At 46.1% G+C, this 21,700-nt stretch overlaps 2 protein-coding genes across 2 annotated transcripts; one reads left to right on the top strand and one right to left on the bottom strand.

The window, feature by feature from the left end:
* Nucleotides 1-3,284, top strand: LOC125508788 (protein TONNEAU 1b-like). The gene is made up of 8 exons (XM_048673584.2): nt 1-242; nt 1,072-1,207; nt 1,735-1,823; nt 1,905-2,027; nt 2,406-2,539; nt 2,648-2,673; nt 2,763-2,919; nt 3,012-3,284. Exons 1-8 carry the CDS (start codon nt 156-158, stop codon nt 3,034-3,036), a joined length of 777 nt encoding a protein of 258 aa, XP_048529541.1. The 5' UTR covers nt 1-155; the 3' UTR covers nt 3,037-3,284.
* Nucleotides 3,237-8,336, bottom strand: LOC125508785 (WRKY transcription factor 44-like). The gene is made up of 8 exons (XM_048673581.2): nt 7,475-8,336; nt 6,890-6,896; nt 6,405-6,470; nt 5,976-5,979; nt 5,431-5,649; nt 4,629-5,143; nt 3,800-3,955; nt 3,237-3,562 (listed from the first exon to the last, which is right to left on the bottom strand). Exons 1-8 carry the CDS (start codon nt 8,226-8,228, stop codon nt 3,445-3,447), a joined length of 1,839 nt encoding a protein of 612 aa, XP_048529538.1. The 5' UTR covers nt 8,229-8,336; the 3' UTR covers nt 3,237-3,444.
* Nucleotides 8,337-21,700: the final 13,364 nt, after the last annotated feature.

Here is a 21,700-nt window from a genome sequence, read left to right as displayed (position 1 = left end):
ACCCCTACTTAGACGAGAACCCCTCCCTCGCTACTCCTCTTCTTCCCATCTCTCTCCCTCCTCCCGCATCGCAGGGCAGCTCCGCTCCGCCTCCCCCCGCCCCGAGCACAGAAGAGAAGGGAGGGAGGCCGCCCCGAGGGAACGGAAGAGACGACATGGACGACTACGCGCGGGAGATGATGGAGCTCAAGACGCTCGTCACCCGCACCCTCGAGAAGAAGGGCGTCCTCGCCAAGATTAGGGTCTGTCACTCCCCCACCCCCTTCTCACTTCCGATCCACTAGGGCTAGGGGCTAGGGCGGATCTGCCTCTCCTCTCTCTCGCGCGTCCGTCCAGGATCTCCACATTTCGTGCTTCCGCGTCCCCCCTTCACCGAATCTCCTACATCTTGTCTCTTTTCCCCCACTGGAACTGAAATGCGCGCAAATGACCCCTCTGTGTGTAGAAAGTTTTGACCCTACGCGCCCCGTTCCTGTTAGATTAGCTACGCGTTTCAAATTCTACATGTAACCATTTGATAGTTTGAGAGGGTCCAGCTTTTGCGTGGGTGCTACTGCTCCGTTTCTTGTTCAGATTGCTAGACAGCCAAACAGCAATATAGCTCGCGTAATGATAGCTTCTCCAGTTTCAATTACATTATCTTGCAGAAAATGTTCTTGTGAGTTATCTGCACCACCAGATGATCTCAGTGCGACGAGGCGGTGGCATCTTTGTTTGCAATATAAGCATTAAGCATCAACGGTTTCTCCATTTTTGTTATTATTTTTACAGTGCTCCTTTTGTTATTCTCTATGAGGACATAGAACAGCTGGGCGTCTGGTTCAGTTAAATGTATGCAAGAAGTTTACATATATAATTGTTGGGTGAAGAACAGAAGATGTGTTGTTGTTTCCTTATCCATTAAACCTAGGCTATGTTCGGTAAAATCTACACCCATTGCTTCCTTATCTATTAAACCTAGGCCATGTTCGACGAAATCTACACACTTCCGTGAGCTGTTAGATCTACATGGAATTGCTCATTCTGGCACAAAACATCATTTTTTTTTCATTAGTTGCCTTGCATGACCAGGCTGAACTGAGAGCAAGTGTGTTTGAGGCTATAGAAGAGGAGGACCGTGTGATAGAGGAGAACGAAGATGGCGGGAATCCTGCTTTGCTTGGTAGCTGCAACGACCGTGCTAAGCAGCTGCATGCTTCACCGTCAGGTTTGTGCTTTCAACAAATGGTACTTAGTGAATGGATCAATAAACTGTACCTGTTGCCAGATCTGGTCTGGTATATGCAACGCTCTAGGATTTTGTACTGGTGCTGGTGAATATATATTCCAGATGTATACTAGATCGGCACTGTATTGCATGATAATATTTTTCTCTGCTGTAGATATTGGCAGATTTTAGCTTAGTAACTTTTTTTAGCTAACAATAATGGAACTCAAATTACTTAGACTTGTTGCATACCTTTTTCATTTTCTTCTGCACTTCTGAAATATCTATCCTCGTTTCTCCTCTGTTATGACCAACTGACAAATGAATCTTTAGCTGCCATGCTTCTGCACTGATGTTAACTGAAAGAAGCATTTGAAAAATGCAACTTATTGCATTTGTTTATGTTGCTTCCAGTCTCAATCACATATGCCTTCAATGTTGAAGGTCTTCAATATTTGGCAAAATGTTTTTTTGCAAACTATGTTGGATGTGAGTGGTTCACATCCTAGAGTTTCTGTTGCTTGCAGGTAGGTTATTAACAGCACTTATAGGTGAATACTTGGAGTGGGCCCAGCTAAGTCACACGATGAAAGTTTATTTGCCAGAATGTAATCTGGTAACCATTTCTTGTATTTAATGGATCTAGTCCTGTTTATAAAAAAACAGCATCACTAATGTGCCTTGTACTGTAAATCAGCCCAAGGATTTTTGGAAGAATGAGCTAAAGGATTTCTCTAACAAAAATGGAGCTGAAGGGAGCAGGAGCGCTGAGAGTGGTCCCATGCTTCTAGATGTTCTTGAAGGATATCTCAAATATGAGGTTATTCTCTTGCTTATTCAGAAGTTCATCAAAATGGGCCTGTGTTAATTTGGCGAATGGCACATTTCTTGATTTAGTATTTGTATGTGGATTAACCAGCCTGTCAAAAAAATGCATGTCGAGCCATAAGAAAAAAGAATTATGATGCTTGGTAAGGGCATTCTAATTTTGTAAACAAGTCTTATGATGCTCAATTAGGATATCCTAACTGTTTAAGGAAGTTAAATATATTTGGTTTGGATCTAAGTGTAGAAGTTACAAAATATTTTGCCTATTTTGTTGATAACATCTATATTATCATTCTCTAAATATAGTCAATAAAAACCTTTATCTGCCATTTGTGCATACTTGTTTACTTGAAATTGTTCCGTTGTGTAGAATTTGTCTCAAACGAGGATGGCTGGTAGGAGAATGATCAATTCTGAACCTGAGCCAACATTGAATACTGAGCATCGGAACATGAGGAGGCCACCATCTTCATCTTCAATCGCTGGCATGCCTCCTATGGGAAGGTTGGCATCACTTATAACCTAGCAATGTTCCACCTTTATAATTTTGTTGCAGCGGTTTGTCTTCCCTTCCCTGTAAATGCGGGTAACACTTGACTTTTAATTTGCCAGGCAAATGCCACCTTCGCAGACATCAGGTACCTTACATTTAATTCATTCATCTTGTCACATACCCATGCTGTTGCTTTCCTAAATAAATTTCAAAACAAATGCTTTGGACATTCAGACCGAAGAGGGGGCTCTTCCGCTTCCAATACAAGGAAAGATGAGTACAACTGGGGATATGATGCTGATGATCTCTCGGAGGAAGTATTGCGTACATCCACTGCTCTAGAGAACATCCAGTTAGACCGGAAAGCCCGAAACCTGACGACATCTTGGAGGTTAGGACGGTTATCAGAGTTGTTTGCTTTTGTACCTTCCCTTTTTCTTTTCTTTGCCTTTGCCTTTGGGATGATAATTTATATCCTTGCAGGCATCCAGGCAGTGGTGCCGAGTAGAATCTTAAGGTGGAAGAGCTCCAATGCGCTGTTGGCTTGCTTGGTTCCCCCTGGGATTTCTGTATCCACTTTCGGTTGATATTAGACTGCGCGCGCGCGCGCGCGTGTGTGTGTGTTGTAATCCAGCTAATTATGCACCTGAGATGAGATTTTATAGTGAGCTAGACCTATTCATTGTAATCTTGTGCCTGATACTTGCGTGTGGGACAAATTGATTTGATTCAACGAGCTTCTTTTGTTGCAAATTACATCTAATACTTGTCCACGGCTGCTCAAGGATATCACTGAGTTTCAGAATACAAAGTCTGGGGATGGCCATTCGGTAGCGCTATTGTATTCTTTTTCGTTCTGAATATTTTATCATCATCACAAACGCACTATAGAGCATTGTACTTTCTTCTTTCGTCTTCATTGAAGTTGCACATGGTTGTGCTTTCCCTCATATGTGGTTACCAGCGAATTGTCCGATGAACGCTCCACAAACTTGCGTGCGTTGCATCTTGCTGTGCTGCATCTGTAGTAGCTCCTGCATATCCAGCAACCACATGTAAACAAGTCTTCGGGTAGAGGAGTTGATGATGTAGCTCTATAATTCAGTTCATACTACTTGTGTTTGTTGAATGCAGTTCTATGTTTCACACCTTAAACACAAACACTACATATTATAACTGGTATGTACCCCAAAAATTATATTATGCCCGAAAGAAAAACACAAGGGGCATGAATTCATGGAGGTGGCTGTTATGTTCTCAATTTGTATTACCTTGGAAATGAATTACCATTAACAGCCTTCTGACCATACTTGCGCCAACGGAATGCTGCATCCCCAGACGACCCGCATTCTGTTGGAGACTGGAATGCAGGGGCAGCCTCACCAGAAGTCAGGCCATTTGCGATGCTTGATTGCTTCTCCTTTCGGCTGAAAACGGAATTTCAAACAGATGTAGGTAACTTGCATAGTTACATGAGCAAAAACAATGACATGCATTACATACGTACTTCACAATATAGAATTTTGACTAGACATACTCATTTCCAAACCAAAACAAAAATCAAGAAAGCAACTAGTCAGACAGACATTCCTCTTATTTTTGCAGCTGCGGCTACTGACTAGACCTGAACCTTGAGAGACTGCTGTTTTCCTGACCATACTGTACCACTAGGTTTTAACTCAAAATACAAAACTTTGCACCATATTCTCTTACATTAAGAGTTAGTATTCCACTCCAAGATGGAAACCCCATGAATCTCAACAGGTAGACACGCTGCATTGTTTACAGCAGTCAGCTCAGTGGACCAAGGACACCTAGGATTTTTATTTCTTGTTTACCGCAAAGTTGCAGTCCCCTCAGTGCTACAAGGGTAGCACAATGCATAGTTCATAAGTATAATTTTCATCACCATTATGGGATAACAAATTGGCAACCACGACATGGTGCTTGTTCATAACAGAACACCATAAGAACGTAACTGTAAGTGACTGTTAAAAAAACATAGCTGTAGTATGATCTTTGCCATTCTAACCCACAACCTCCACATGTTTTGGAAACTAACAAAGTTTCGAATCCGGATATTAAACAACATGAGCATACCTTGTGTTCCAGTGATAGACCGGACTAGTGTTTCCAAATTCATCGACGTAATCACAGCTGCTTTTGAATGCGGCGGCAACAGGATCTGAAACAAGAGCAAGGTTGCACCCTCCTAGCTGGCTTTCTGCTCCAGCATCATTGCTGCCATGGGCGTCAGGGACCACAACTTCTGTACTTGCCGATGACGCTGGCTTTTTTGGTGGATGGGGCTGGGGATGGTTGTGTTCACCGTTGTACACAATTTCCGCAATTTGGCCATCTACTGTTGTCTCCACTTTCCTCTTGACAGGGCAGGTTGGGTGAGTGCACTTGTAGTAGCTCCGCGGGAACTCGCTCCCTTTCACTTGCTTCTGCCCATACTTCCTCCAATTGTAGCCATCATAGGACAGACGGGTTTTCACACTGTGAATTGGTTTGTTGATATCATGGAATGTCGTCATCTGGTCACAGGAGACTACTTGTTCTGGATCGATGACCATTTTCTCACGTGTGGTATCTAAACCAGCATCCTGTAACTGAAGTTTGGCACAATGTTATAACATGGTAACATTATAAGATCAAGGGATATTTTCAAAATCATCCAATAGATGGAACATAGGTATATTTGATTTGAAGTGTCATTCTTGGGAAGTACTCCCTCAGATCCATAACAAGTGTCGTGGTTTTAGTTAAAATTTGAACTAAAACCATGACAATTATTATGGATCGGAGTGAGTAGCAAACATTTGACGCTATCAGATGAACACAAATTTTATTTCTAAATTCAGAAGAAGGATAAACTGAATCTCAGTGAAGCACTGACCATGCTTGCAGCAACTCCTGCAGATAGATCACTTGGTGGCGGTGCGAAACGTGTTACCTTCGGCCGCCTAACTATAACAGTCTCTCCTGGAGAGGTGATCTTCGCAGAACCAGTCGCAGTGAAGTCTTTCAAGAGCTTCGAGAAGGAAGTGAAACTGGAGAAAGGCCTGGAGGCTACAGGCTTCACAGGTGTTATCTTCTCTTGACTTTGCATCTTCCACTGACAAAAGAGCAGGGGAGAAAATTCATGAACTACTAAACCTAATCAATCACGCTAGGTTACGTGAAAAGCAAGTTTATCATCAATATCTTTCAGCTAGTAACAGAAAATTTTGTGCTGAAAATTGCAAATCAAATATCAAGATATGAACCAAATTAAAGAAAGAGACTGGGATTGCATTAACCTATGAGCAGAGCACAATAAAACATAGGTGTGTGCTTTTTAATGGAGATTACAGGTATGTGCATGAAACCATTGAGAATTTGAGATGACAACAGAGAAAAGAGAACCCTTGTAAAAGGAAATGGAGGATCAAACTAAAGAACCTTGCTAGATTAGAACATGAATGAATGAATCAACTAAATTACGAAATAAAGCAAAATTTAGCTGAATTTTGAAGGTTGATCAAGCAACAACAACAGCAGAACATACTAATGTAACAACGCAAATTCAAAGTGCTAACTTACTTTTCCTTATGCACGTATGAACAACTTGAGTAAGGAAGAACCATTCAAAATAAATTGAGCAACAAAAACAATGGAAATATAAGGTCCATGTACCTAGGCCCTTGTGCTCTGTGCTCGCTCAGTCACAGCCTTAGACTGGTAGATGCAACGGAAGGGCAAGAAGGAAGTTGAATTGCAGAGTTGACAATAAGAGGAGAAAAGGAAGATAGTTGGGGTGCATGCATGACTGTTAGGTCTGGGCTCCAGGGGTTAGGTAAACGCCAGGTGGCTAACCTCATCAGTACTCACTGCCTGCATGTTTCGCTTTGTAGAGTATCATAGATCTGGAACATGTACTCTTGCCTGTAAGGGAAACTGCACACCGCAGTAGCCCATTGTATTCATTGTACCAAAATGTTATAAACATTCAATACGAGAGAATACTTTGCAGCAAACAATCTCATCATTCAAATACCAATCAAACAGAACCGAAATGACGGAATGCGACATCAGTGTTTGTTTATCGTCTCTTCACCTCAATGATCAAAATGAACAAGCTAATTATAGAGTACTGAAAGTTCCAGAAACAGAAAAGTACAAAGAAACATGTTTCTTATAAGATGAATATATAAATGGGAGAAGAAATTTACAGCACTGAAAATGTCCCTTGTGAAAGGAAGTATATGCATCTTCAGAGAATTCTTGCAGGGCACAAGAGATGTGCAAGAATAGTTACATGATGCTGGTAGGCCTGCTGAGAAAATTAGACTGCCACACCAACAGAAGAAACATACACTACAACTGAAGAACAGAATAGGCGTTCAACTGTCATAGCTTTGTTCTTTCTGTCTTGCCCCCAAACTGCATTTCGTCAGTTCTGTTTCCAACATCGTCTTGTAAACCAAGGATTGCAAAGTAGACATAGCTGAAGCTTGCAACTCAAATATGCATGCTAACATGCTTATTGTAACATTTTAGCAAAGAACAGTAGTAAAAGAACTTGTGCATGGGATCGATTAACATCCAAGAGCAAAGAACAGGAACACATCTTATACAGTACTAAGATATACAGAATTACTCTGCTACCATAAAGAGGACATGAACTCCAACAGGTGTGATCCACTATACTTCATCACCTTACGAACATAAGCACGGTTAAAATCACAGTATTAAGTATTGACCACATTTGAGAACTAACATTTGGCTGTGAAACTCATCCAAAACTTTACTTACACAAGCTCTGTTCTACGCTATTTCTTCTACTTTGAAGCACACTACGAAATCAATCGTTCAAAACATGACAGGCAACACTAAGGCAAGCTGCTACAGAACTTGGAACACTGACCAAGTAAGAGGTCAATCTTCCTTGCGGCCCTCACCGGCCTTGTTCTTCTTCTCATCCTCGTCTTGGATGAGGCGAGCGATCAGGTGCAGCAGCTCGGCCCTCATTGCCTTGACGCTTTCGGCGTCCACCTCCTTTCTCACCGTGTCGAACCAATCTGCTCCACCCTCCTGCTGCTGCCCTCGACGGTTCTTCCACCAGTTACAGATAGCCCTGGCCAATGCAATGACGTAGACGCCGCAGTCGTGCCCGTTGGCCTGCATCGGGGTAGGCCCCTTGACGAGCGGGGCCCCGTTGGCGGCAACGGGGAGCAGCGGGCGGAGCACGGCGGCGAGCTGGCGCGCGGCGTCGAAGTTGAGGACGCCGAGGCTGTCGTGGTGGACGAAGCGCGGGCGGGAGGCGCCGTTTGTGGCGTCGAGGACGAGGAGGGTCCAGTGGGAGCCGCCTTCGGCGACCGAGGCATCGGGGTTGTCGTTGACAGGGAGGAGGACGAGGCTGCGGGAGGCAAGGCGGAGCGGCTCAGCGACGGCAGCGACGGATTCCGGGTCCGGGAGATTCGACAGGAGGTAGGGTATGGAGGGCGGCAGGAGGAGGAGGTCGCCGTCGTCGTCGCCCTCGAAGGCGGCGGAGAGGTGGGCGAGGTAGAAGGCGATGATGCGGTCGTTGAGGAAGTGGGGACCACGGAGGATGGAAAGGTCGGAGCGGAGGAGCACGACGTCGCCGTAGCTCAGCACGCGCTCGTTCCCATCCTCGCCGGCGGTGGAGGCGGAGGCCGCACCGGCGGGACGCATCTCGCAGGCGGGTTGAGGAGATGCTTCTTCTTCCCTCCGGGAAGTGGTGGTGTGGTTTTCTGATTTACTCCCTACAAGTGTCCCGATCTGCCACGAACGAGGCGCAGGGGTGTAGTTTTAATACTTGAAAGCTAAGGGCAGTACTGGGCGCCGGTGCGCCGGCCCAAAGTTTGGGCCGGTCGCCTAGCAGCCGTACGATGCGGGTGTCCTAAGCGCATGATTAAGCCGCTGCGGTCTTATCCTACCTCGTGCCAGTCTTCTCCCTCCCCCGCCGCGCCTGTTTCCCCGCTCAGGCCACCGGCACTCGCCGGCCGCCCGCTCTGGCCACCCACACTCGCCGGAGAACCCCGCTCACCTATCTGGCCGCCCTGCTCGCCACTCTGGCCGCCCGTAGAACCGCGCTTGTCGGCCGCCCGCGCTCGCCGGAGATCCACGCTCGCCGGCCACCTGCGCACGCCATGGATGCAGCTCCGCCTCGCTGACGATTGACTGGTTCCAGCAAACAGAAAATGCCCCGTTGCAGCAGAAAAGCCCGTCGATGGTTTGCAGCCCCCTCTGTTGCAACTCCGGTCGCCAACAGTAGATGCCCTCCCGCTACCAACGGTTTCCGGCGTGACCGCCGTTGCAAAACCAGAAGACGGTTGTAGCAAAAAACTAGGTTGCTTCCAGCAAAATTAAAATACGGTTGTAGCAAAATTTGGTCTGGTCCAGCAAATCAAAAAGTGATGGTAGCAAAAGATGTGTCTAGTTCCAGCAAAAAAAGACACTGGTTCCAGCCAAAAAAATAGAGAGGGGAAAACGCATTGCATGCGCCGCGGTCACTGCAGTCACCATGGTCACCATCGAGGGAGGAAAAGCCGGTTCCAGCAAACCGTGACAATGGTTCCAGCAAATTACCAGGATGGTTGCAGCATTTCATCAATCTTGCGACGGTCGTTTCCAGCAAACGTGGTCTCCAGTTCTGGCAAATCGCAACACCGGTTGCAACAAATCCGTCGGTTGCTGGTAGCTTTTTCCATTGCTGGTTGTAGCAAAAAAACTGCATCATCGGCGGCGGCGGCCACGACCTCCCCGTCGCCGGATGTAGCATATCCGATGGCCGGTTGTAGCACAGCCAGGCGGGAAGGATTTAGGCGGGCGCCATGACCACGGCGAGAGGAGGACTAGGCGTATGTGGTGCATGACCATGGCGTGGAGGAGGATTTGGGGGGTGGGGTGGGGTGGGGGAGGGGGGAAGAGAGAAGATAGGCAGTTAAAGGAGGGGGCATGGCGAATGCCCTCGCCGGAATCGAGTGGTACGCAGCGCACTAGGTTCACTAGTTACGCCCGCGTACTGGGCTCGCTGGAAAAAAGGAGGCTCAGGCAGGGGATAAGGCACAGGGTCAGAGAGAAAAAAGAAAGGGAGGGGAAGGAAAACTAGCTTTCGTGGGCCACCATGCCACGTGGCTGCCTAAACGAGAGGATAACGCTTCGTGCGTGGACGCGACCGGCGCTTCGTTCGGCCGGCGCACCGGCTGCCAACGTTTGAATTGCGGTTTTGCTAAATCTCAGGTGTGTCCACATACCTCAAATGTGAAACGTCAAATCTATATGATCCACACACGTCGATTATACAATACAAATCGTTTCAATTCAACAATTCGAAACAAATACGAGAAAGCAAAACAAATCATAGTTCAACAATCTTGACATTGATTTCATGATTTGTTTTGCTTGCATCATTGCCGCATTCTCCGCTGCTGCCATACCGCCCTCGCCACGTCGTACTTCCTACGGTCGTTGATCCCCTTCTTCTCTGCAAGCCACTTCTTTGCATGTTCATCCACTACAAAATTTGCTCTATTTTTTGCGACGTTTCACTTGTGCCCTGTATAACCCTTTTTCATCATGGAAAATACGTTGGCGGCGTTTTCCGGCCGTCACCCTCACCATCGCTGAAACGTCCTCATAGAAAATAAAATTTCAATGGTATCACTTTTTTCATCACACGAGATCGCATTTCAGGTGACGAACCTAAAAATGTCAGCGCTGGCCATTTTCGGTGATGACCCATAATGTCACCTATGATAGCCCAATCGGTTTCCTAAGTTTTTTTTGGCGACGATATTCCCGTCACCCGTGATGGACCCGTAGGTTTGACCGGTCAAAGATACTAACAGTTGGGGCCAGCAGTTGCTGACATGGCTTCTTCCATGTGGGTCTGATGTCTACTACACAACTTTTCTTCTTGTAGACTCGTGTTGGGCCTTCAAGCGCAGAGTTTTGTAGGACAGTAGCAAATTATTGGAAATATGCCCTAGAGGCAATAATAAAAGTATTATTATTATTATATTTCCTTGTTCATGATAATTGTCTTTATTCATGCTATAATTGTGTTATCTGGAAATCGTAATACATGTGTGAATAATAGACACCAACATGTCCCTAGTAAGCCTCTAGTTGACTAGCTCGTTGATCAACAGATAGTCATGGTTTCCTGACTATGGACATTATATGTCATTGATAACGAGATCACATCATTAGGAGAATGATGTGATGGACAAGACCCAATCCTAAACATAGCATAAGATCGTATAGTTCGTTTGCTAGAGTTTTTCCAATGTCAAGTATCTTTTCCTTAGACCATGAGATCGTGTAACTCCCGGATACCGTAGGAGTGCTTTGGGTGTACCAAACGTCACAACGTAACTCGGTGACTATAAAGGTATACTACGGGTATCTCCGAAAGTGACTGTTGGGTTGACACGGATCAAGACTGGGATTTGTCACTCCATATGACGGAGAGGTATCACTGGGCCCACTCGGTAATGCATCATCATAATGAGCTCAAAGTGACCAAGTGTCTGGTCACGGGATCATGCATTACGGTACGAGTAAAGTGACTTGCCGGTAACGAGATTGAACGAGGTATTGGGATACCAACGATCGGATCTCGGGCAAGTAACATACCGATTGACGAAGGGAACTGTATGCGGGATTGATTGAATCCTCAACATCGTGGTTCATCCGATGAGATCATCGAGGAGCATGTGGGAGCCAACATGGGTATCCAGATCCCGCTGTTGGTTATTGGCCGGAGAGTCGTCTCGGTCATGTCTACATGTCTCCCGAACCCGTAGGGTCTACACACTTAAGGTTCGGTGACGCTAGGGCTGTAGGGATATGTATATGCAGTAACCCAAATGTTGTTCGGAGTCTCGGATGAGATCCTGGACGTCACGAGAAGTTCCGTAATGGTCCGGAGGTAAAGAATTATATATAGGAAGTGCTATTTCGGGCATCGGGACAAGTTTCGGGGTCACCGGTATTGTACCGGGACCACCGGAAGGGTCCCGGGGGTCCACCGGGTGGGGCCACCTGCCCCGGGGGCCACATGGGCTGTAGGGGTGTGCGCCTTGGCCTGTATGGGCCAAGGGCACCAGCCCCAAGAGGCCCATGCGCCAAGAGATCAAGAAAGGAAGAGTCCTAAAGGGGGAAGGCACCTCCTAGGTGCCTTGGGGAGGAGGGATTCCTCCCTTGGCCGCCGCCCCCCCTAGGAGATTGCATCTCCTAGGGCCGGCGCCCCCCTAGGCTCCCTATATATAGTGGGGAAGGAGGGCCTCTCACCCCACGCCTTTGGTGCCTCCCTCTCCCTCTCCAACACATCCTCCTCCTCCATAGTGCTTGGCGAAGCCCTGCCGGAGTACTGCAGCTCCATCACCACCACGCCGTCGTGCTGATGCTGGAGCCATCTTCCTCAACCTCTCCCCCCCTTGCTGGATCAAGAAGGAGGAGACGTCACGCTGACCGTACGTGTGTTGAACGCGGAGGTGCCGTCCGTTCGGCGCTAGGATCTCCGGTGATTTGGATCACGTCGAGTACGCCTTCCTCATCCCCGTTCTTTGAACGCTTCCGCGCGTGATCTACAAAGGTATGTAGATGCAATCCGATCACTCATTGCTAGATGAACTCCTAGATGGATCTTGGTGAAACCGTAGGAAAATTTTGTTTTCTGCAACGTTCCTCAACAGTGGCATCATGAGCTAGGTCTATGCGTAGTTCTCTTGCACGAGTAGAACACAATTTGTTGTGGGCGTTGATGTTGTCAACTTTCTTGCCGCTACTAGTCTTATCTTGCTTCAACGGTATTGTGGGATGAAGCGGCCCGGACCAACCTTACACGTACGCTTACGTGAGACCGGTTCCACCGACTGACATGCACAAGTTGCATAAGGTGGCTGGCGGGTGTCTGTCTCTCCCACTTTAGTTGGAGCGGATTCGATGAAAAGGGTCCTTATGAAGGGTAAATAGAAGTTGACAAATCACGTTGTGGCTTTCACGTAGGTAAGAAAACGTTCTTGCTAGAACCCTTTTGCAGCCACGTAAAACTTGCAACAACAATTAGAGGACGTCTAACTTGTTTTTGCAGCAAGTGTTCTGTGATGTGATATGGCCAAAGTTGTGATGAATGATGAATGATATATATGTGATGTATGAGATGTTCATGCTATTGTAATAAGAATCATGACTTGCATGTCGATGAGTATGACAACCGGCAGGAGCCATAGGAGTTGTCTTTATTTTTTTATGACCTGCGTGTCATTGAGAAACACCATGTAAATTATTTTACTTTATTGCTAAACGCATTAGCCGTAGTAGTAGAAGTAATAGTTGGCGAGCAACTTCATGGAGACACGATGATGGAGATCATGATGATGGAGATCATGGTGTCATGCCGGTGACAAGATGATCATGAAGCCCCAAGATGGAGATCAAAGGAGCTATGTGATATTGGCCATATCATGTCACTATTATTATTTGATTGCATGCGATGTTTATCATGTTTTGCATCTTGTTTGCTTAGAACGACGGTAGTAAATAAGATGATCCCTCATAATAATTTCAAGAAAGTGTTCCCCCTAACTGTGCACCGTTGCGACAGTTCGTTGTTTCGAAGCACCACGTGATGATCGGGTGTGATAGATTCCAACGTTCACATACAACGGGTGTAAGACAGATTTACACATGCAAACACTTAGGTTGACTTGACGAGCCTAGCATGTACAGACATGGCCTTGGAACACAGAAGACCAAAAGGTCGAGCATGAGTCGTATAGAAGATACGATCAACATGAAGATGTTCACCGATGTTGACTAGTCCGTCTCACGTGATGATCGGACACGGCCTAGTTAACTCGGATCATGTTATACTTAGATTACAGGAGGGATGTCTATCTAAGTGGGAGTTCATTGAATAATTTGATTAGATGAACTTAATTATCATGAACTTAGTCTAAAATTTTACAATATGTCTTGTAGATCAAATGGCCAACGTAGTCCTCAACTTCAACGCATTCCTAGAGAAAACCAAGCTGAAAGACGATGGCAGCAACTACACAGACTGGGTCCGGAACCTGAGGATCATCCTCATAGCTGCCAAGAAAGATTATGTCCTACAAGCACCGCTGGGTGACGCACCTGTTCTCCCTGCAGAACAAGATGTTATGAACGCTTGGCAGGCACATACCGATGACTACTCCCTCGTTCAGTGCGGCATGCTTTACAGCTTAGAGCCGGGGCTCCAAAAGCGTTTTGAGAGACACGGAGCATATGAGATGTTCGAAGAGCTGAAAATGGTTTTCCAAGCTCATGCCCGGGTCGAGAGATATCAAGTCTCCGACAAGTTCTTCAGCTGTAAGATGAAGGAAAATAGTTCTGTCAGTGAGCACATACTCACTATGTGTGGGTTGCATAACCGCTTGACTCAGATGGGAGTTAATCTCCCGGATGACGCGGTCATTGACAGAATCCTTCAGTCGCTTCCACCGAGCTACAAGAGCTTTGTGATGAACTTCAATATGCAGGGGATGGAAAAGACCATTCCTGAGGTATTTGCAATGCTGAAATCAGCAGAGGTAGAAGTCAAAAAGGAACATCAAGTGTTGATGGTGAATAAAACCACTAAGTTCAAGAAAGGCAAGGGTAAGAAAACCTTCAAGAAAGACGGCAAGGGAGTTGCCGCGCCCGGCAAGCAAGCTGCCGGGAAGAAGCCAAAGAATGGACCCAAGCCCGAGACTGAGTGCTTTTATTACAAAGAAAGTGGTCACTGGAAGCGGAACTGCCCCAAATACTTAGCAGACAAGAAGGCCGGCAAAACAAAAGGTATATGTGATATACATGTAATTGATGTTTACCTTACCAGTACTCGTAGTAGCTCCTGGGTATTTGATACCGGTGCAGTTGCTCACATTTGTAACTCAAAGCAGGAGCTGCGGAATAAGCGGAGACTGGCGAAGGACGAGGTGACAATGCGCGTCGGGAATGGTTCCAAGGTCGATGTGATTGCCGTCGGCACGCTACCTCTACATTTACCTACGGGATTAGTTTTGAACCTCAATAATTGTTATTTAGTGCCAAGTTTGAGCATGAACATTGTATCAGGATCTCGTTTAATTCGAGATGGCTACTCATTTAAATCCGAGAATAATGGTTGTTCTATTTATATGAGAGATATGTTTTATGGTCATGCTCCGATGGTGAATGGTTTATTCTTAATGAATCTCGAGCGTAATGCTACACATGTTCATAGTGTGAGTACCAAAAGATGTAAGATTGATAATGATAGTCCCACATACTTGTGGCACTGCCGCCTTGGTCACATAGGTGTCAAACGCATGAAGAAGCTCCATGCTGATGGACTTTTATAGTCTCTTGATTACGAATCATTTGACACGTGCGAACCATGCCTCATGGGTAAAATGACCAAGACTCCGTTCTCAGGAACAATGGAGCGAGCAACCAACTTATTGGAAATCATACATACTGATGTGTGCGGTCCAATGAGTGTTGAGGCTCGCGGTGGCTATCGTTATGTTCTCACCCTCACTGATGACTTGAGTAGATATGGGTATGTCTACTTAATGAAACACAAGTCTGAGACCTTTGAAAAGTTCAAGGAATTTCAGAGTGAGGTTGAGAATCAACGTGACAGAAAATCAAGTTCCTACGATCAGATCGTGGAGGAGAATACTTGAGTCATGAGTTTGGCACACACTTAAGAAAATGTGGAATAGTTTCACAGCTCACGCCGCCTGGAACACCTCAGCGTAATGGTGTGTCCGAACCTCGTAACCGCACTCTATTAGATATGGTGCGATCTATGATGTCTCTTGCCGATTTACCGCTATCTTTTTGGGGGTATGCTTTAGAGACTGCCGCATTCACTTTAAATAGGGCTCCGTCGAAATCCGTTCAGACGACACCGTATGAATTAAGGTTTGGGAAGAAACCTAAGCTGTCATTTCTAAAAGTTTGGGGATGCGATGCTTATGTCAAGAAACTTCAACCTGAAAAGCTCGAACCCAAATCAGAAAAATGCGTCTTCATAGGATACCCTAAAGAAACTATTGGGTATACCTTCTACCTCAGATCCGAAGGCAAGATCTTTGTTGCCAAGAATGGATCCTTTCTAGAGAAAGAGTTTCTCTCGAAAGAAGTAAGTGGGAGGAAAGTAGAACTTGATGAAGTATTACCTCTTGAACCGGAAAATGGCGCAACTCAAGAAAATGTTCCTGAGGTGCCTGCACCGACTAGAGAGGAAGTTAATGATGATGATCATGAAACTTCAGATCAAGTTGCTACTGAACTTCGTAGGTCCACAAGGACACGTTCCGCACCAGAGTGGTACGGTAACCCTGTCTTGGAAATCATGTTGTTAGACAACGGTGAACCTTCGAACTATGAAGAAGCGATGGCGGGCCCGGATTCCGACAAATGGCTAGAAGCCATGAAATCCGAGATAGGATCCATGTATGAAAACGAAGTATGTACTTTGACTGACTTGCCTGTTGAGCGGCGAGCCATAGAAAATAAATGGATCTTTAAGAAGAAGACAGACGCGGATGGTAATGTGACCATCTATAAAGCTCGCCTTGTCGCTAAGGGTTATCGACAAGTTCAAGGGGTTGACTACGATGGGACTTTCTCACCGGTAGCGAAGCTAAAGTCCGTCCGAATCATGTTAGCAATTGCCGCATTCTATGATTATGAGATATGGCAAATGGACGTCAAAACGGCATTCCTTAATGGTTTCCTTAAGGAAGAATTGTATATGATGCAGCCGGAAGGTTTTGTTGATCCTAAGAATGCTAACAAGGTGTGCAAGCTCCAACGCTCGATTTATGGGCTGGTGCAAGCATCTCGGAGTTGGAACATTCGCTTTGATGAGATGATCAAAGCGTTTGGGTTTACACAGACTTATGGAGAAGCCTGCGTTTACAAGAAAGTGAGTGGGAGCTCTGTAGCGTTTCTCACATTATATGTAGATGACATACTTTTGATGGGAAATGATATAGAACTCTTGGACAGCATTAAAGCCTACTTGAATAAGAGTTTTTCAATGAAGGACCTTGGAGAAGCTGCTTATATATTAGGCATCAAGATCTATAGAGACAGATCAAGACGCCTCATAGGTCGTTCACAAAGCACATACCTTGATAAGATATTGAAGAAGTTCAATATGGATCAGTCTAAGAAGGGGTTCTTGCCTGTGTTGCAAGGTGTGAAATTGAGCTCAGCTCAATGTCCGACCACGGCAGAAGATATAGAAGAGATGAGTGTCATCCCCTATGCCTCAGCCATAGGTTCTATTATGTATGCCATGCTGTGTACCAGACCTGATGTAAACCTTGCCGTAAGTTTGGTAGGTAGGTACCAAAGTAATCCCGGCAAGGAACACTGGACAACGGTCAAGAATATCCTGAAGTACCTGAAAAGGACTAAGGAAATGTTTCTCGTCTACGGAGGTGACGAAGAGCTCGTCGTAAAGGGTTACGTCGACGCTAGCTTCGACACAGATCTAGATGACTCAAAGTCACAAACCGGATACGTGTATATTTTGAATGGTGGGGCAGTAAGCTGGTGCAGTTGCAAGCAGAGCGTCGTGGCGGGATCTACATGTGAAGCGGAGTACATGGCAGCCTCGGAGGCAGCGCATGAAGCAATTTGGGTGAAGGAGTTCATCACCGACCTAGGAGTCATACCCAATGCGTCGGGGCCAATCAAACTCTTCTGTGACAACACTGGAGCTATTGCACTTGCCAAGGAGCCCAGGTTTCACAAGAAGACAAGGCACATCAAGCGTCGCTTCAACTCCATTCATGAAAATGTTCAAGATGGAGACATAGATATTTGTAAAGTACATACGGACCTGAATGTAGCAGATTCGTTGACTAAACCTCTCCCTAGAGCAAAACATGATCAACACCAGAATTCCATGGGTGTTCGATTCATCACAATGTAACTAGATTATTGACTCTAGTGCAAGTGGGAGACTGTTGGAAATATGCCCTAGAGGCAATAATAAAAGCATTATTATTATATTTCCTTGTTCAAGATAATTGTCTTTATTCGTGCTATAATTGTGTTATCCGGAAATCGTAATACATGTGTGAATAATAGACACCAACATGTCCCTAGTAAGCCTCTAGTTGACTAGCTCGTTGATCAACAGATAGTCATGGTTTCCTGACTATGGACATTAGATGTCATTGATAACGAGATCACATCATTAGGAGAATGATGTGATGGACAAGACCCAATCCTAAACATAGCATAAGATCGTATAGTTCGTTTGCTAGAGTTTTTCCAATGTCAAGTATCTTTTCCTTAGACCATGAGATCGTGTAACTCCCGGATACCGTAGGAGTGCTTTGGGTGTACCAAACGTCACAACGTAACTCGGTGACTATAAAGGTATACTACGGGTATCTCCGAAAGTGACTGTTGGGTTGACACGGATCAAGACTGGGATTTGTCACTCCATATGATGGAGAGGTATCACTGGGCCCACTCGGTAATGCATCATCATAATGAGCTCAAAGTGACCAAGTGTCTGGTCACGGGATCATGCATTACGGTACGAGTAAAGTGACTTGCCGGTAACGAGATTGAACGAGGTATTGGGATACCGACGATCGGATCTCGGGCAAGTAACATACCGATTGACGAAGGGAACTGTATGCGGGATTGATTGAATCCTCAACATCGTGGTTCATCCGATGAGATCATCGAGGAGCATGTGGGAGCCAACATGGGTATACAGATCCCGCTGTTGGTTATTGGCCGGAGAGTCGTCTCGGTCATGTCTACATGTCTCCCGAACCCGTAGGGTCTACACACTTAAGGTTCGGTGACGCTAGGGTTGTAGGGATATGTATATGCAGTAACCCGAATGTTGTTCAGAGTCCCGGATGAGATCCCGGACGTCACGAGGAGTTCCGTAATGGTCCGGAGGTAAAGAATTATATATAGGAAGTGCTATTTCGGGCATCGGGACAAGTTTCGGGGTCACCGGTATTGTACCGGGACCACCGGAAGGGTCCCGGGGGTCCACCGGGTGGGGCCACCTGCCCGGGGGCCACATGGGCTGTAGGGGTGTGCGCCTTGGCCTGTATGGGCCAAGGGCACCAGCCCCAAGAGGCCCATGCACCAAGAGATCAAGAAAGGAAGAGTCCTAAAGGGGGAAGGCACCTCCTAGGTGCCTTGGGGAGGAGGGATTCCTCCCTTGGCCGCCGCCCCCCTAGGAGATTGCATCTCCTAGGGACGACGCCCCCCTAGGCTCCCTATATATAGTGGGGAAGGAGGGCCTCTCACCCCATGCCTTTGGTGCCTCCCTCTCCCTCTCCAACACATCCTCCTCCTCCATAGTGCTTGGCGAAGCCCTGCCGGAGTACTGCAGCTCCATCACCACCACGCCGTCGTGCTGCTGATGGAGCCATCTTCCTCAACCTCTCCTTCCCCCTTGCTGGATCAAGAAGGAGGAGACGTCACGCTGACCGTACGTGTGTTGAACGCGGAGGTGCCGTCCGTTCGGCGCTAGGATCTCCGGTGATTTGGATCACGTCGAGTACGCCTTCCTCATCCCCGTTCTTTGAACGCTTCCGCGCGTGATCTACAAAGGTATGTAGATGCAATCCGATCACTCATTGCTAGATGAACTCCTAGATGGATCTTGGTGAAACCGTAGGAAAATTTTGTTTTCTGCAACGTTCCCCAACACAAATTTCCCTCAAGTGGATGACCTAAGATTTATCAATTTGTGGGAGGCGTAGAATGAAGATGGTCTCTCTCAAACAACCCTGCAACCAAATAACAAAGAGTCTCGTGTGTCCCCAGCACACCAAATACAATGGTAAATTGTATAGGTGCACTAGTTCAGGGAAGTGATAGTAATACAAGTGTAACAATGATAGTAGATATTGATCTTTTAAATAGGAAAAATAAAAAACATCATGGTAGCAAGTAACAAAAGTGAGCACAAACGATATTGCAATGCTTGAAAACAAGGTCTAGGGTCCGTACTTTCACTAGTGCAAAATCTCTCAACAATGATAACATAATTGGATCATATAACAATCCTCAACGTGCAACAAAGAATTACTCCAAAGTTTCTATCTGAGAACATAGGCCGAAACATTGGTGTCTACTACACAACTTGTTCTTGTAGACTCGTGCTGAGTCTCCAAGCACAGAATTTTGTAGGACAGTAGCAATTTTCCCTCAAGTGGATGACCTAAGGTTTATCAATCCATTGGAGGCGTAGGATGAAGATGGTCTCTCTCAAACAACCCTGCAACCAAATAACAAAGAGTCTCGTGTATCCCCAACACACCAAATACAATGGTAAATTGTATAGGTGCACTAGTTCGGGGAAAAGATGGTAATACAAGTGTATTAATGATAGTAGATATTGATTTTTGTAATAGGAAAAATAAAAAACAGCAAGGTAGCAAGTAACAAAAGTGAGCACAAACGGTATTGCAATGCTTGAAAATGAGGCCTAGGGTCCATACTTTCTGTAGTGCAATCTCTCAACAATGCTAATATAATTGGATCATATAACCATCCCTCAATGTGCGATGAAGAATCACTCCAAAGTCCTTATCTAGCGGAGAATATAAGACGAAATTGTTTGTCGGGTATGAAACCACCTCAAAGTTATCCTTTCCGATCGATCTATCCAAGAGTTCATACTAAAATAACACTAAGTTAAGTTATCCTTTCTGGTTGATATCTAAGAGTTCGTACTAATATAACACCATATGATACACATCAACCAACTCTAATGTCACCTAGATACTCCAATGTCACCACGAGCATCCGTGAGTTGATTATACGATATGCATCAAACAATTTCAGATTCATAATACTCAATCCAACACAAAGAACCTCAAAGAGTGCCCCAAGATTTCTACCGGAGAAACAAAGATGAGAACATGCATCAACCTCTATGCATAGATTACCCTAATGTCACCTTGGGAATCCGCAAGTTGAGTGCCAAAACACACATCAGGTGAATCAATATGATACCCCATTGTCACCACGAGTATTCATAGCAAGACATAATGTTGGGGAATGCAGCATGCAATTTCAAAAAAAATCCTACGATCACGCAAGATCTATCTAGGAGATGCATAACAACGAGAGGGGGAGAGCATGTCCATGTACCCTCATAGACCAAAAGCGGAAGCGTTAGGTTAACGTGGTTGATGTAGTCGAACGTCTTCGCGATCCAACCGATCATGTACCGAACGTATGACACCTCCGAGTTCAACACACATTCAGCTCGATGACGTCCCTCGAACTCTTGATCCAGTAGAGGGTCGAGGGAGAGTTTCATCAACACGACGGCGTGATGACTGTGATGGTGATGTGATCCGCGCAGGGCTTCGCCTAAGCACTACGGCGCTATGACCGGGGGAGTAAACTGTGGAGGGGAGGAACCACACACGGCCAAGAGAACTATTGGTGTGCCTTTGGGGTGCCCCCGCCCCCGTATATAAAGAGGGGAGTAGGAGGTGGCCGGCCAGGAGGGGGCGCACCAAGGGGAAAGTCCTACTAGGACTCCTAGTCCTAGTAGGATTCGCCCCCCCTTTTCCTTTCTCCACCGGAGGGAAAAGGAAGGAGAGGGAGAAGGGGAGGGAGAGGAAAGGGGGGTCGCGCCCCCTCCTCCTTGTCCTATCCGGACTCCCTAGGAGGGGGCAGGCGCCACCCCCCGCGGGCTTTCCTCTCTCTCCCTTAGTCCCATGTAGGCCCAATACTTTCCCGGGGGGTTCCGGTAACCCCTCGGTACTCCGGTAAAATACCCGAATCACTCGAAACCATTCCGATGTCCGAATACTACCTTCCAATATATGAATCTTTACCTCTCGACCATTTTGAGACTCCCCGTCATGTCTGTGATCTCATCCGGGACTCTGAATAAACTTCGGTCACAAAAACACATAACTCATAATACAAATCGTCATCGAACATTAAGCGTGCGGACCCTATGGGTTCGAGAACTATGTAGACATGACCGAGACACATCTCCAGTCAATAACTAATAGCGGAACCTGGATGCTCATATTGGTTCCTACATATTCTACGAAGATCTTTATCGGTCAAACCGCAATAACAACATACGTTATTCCCTTTTGTCATCAGTATGTTAC

The sequence above is a fragment of the Triticum urartu genome, chromosome 5A (genome assembly GCF_056163025.1).
Source record: "Triticum urartu cultivar PI428250 chromosome 5A, HENAU_Tu73, whole genome shotgun sequence".
In the NCBI taxonomy this organism is placed as follows: Eukaryota; Viridiplantae; Streptophyta; class Magnoliopsida; order Poales; family Poaceae; genus Triticum; species Triticum urartu.
This window is presented reverse-complemented; position numbering and strand designations above follow the sequence as displayed.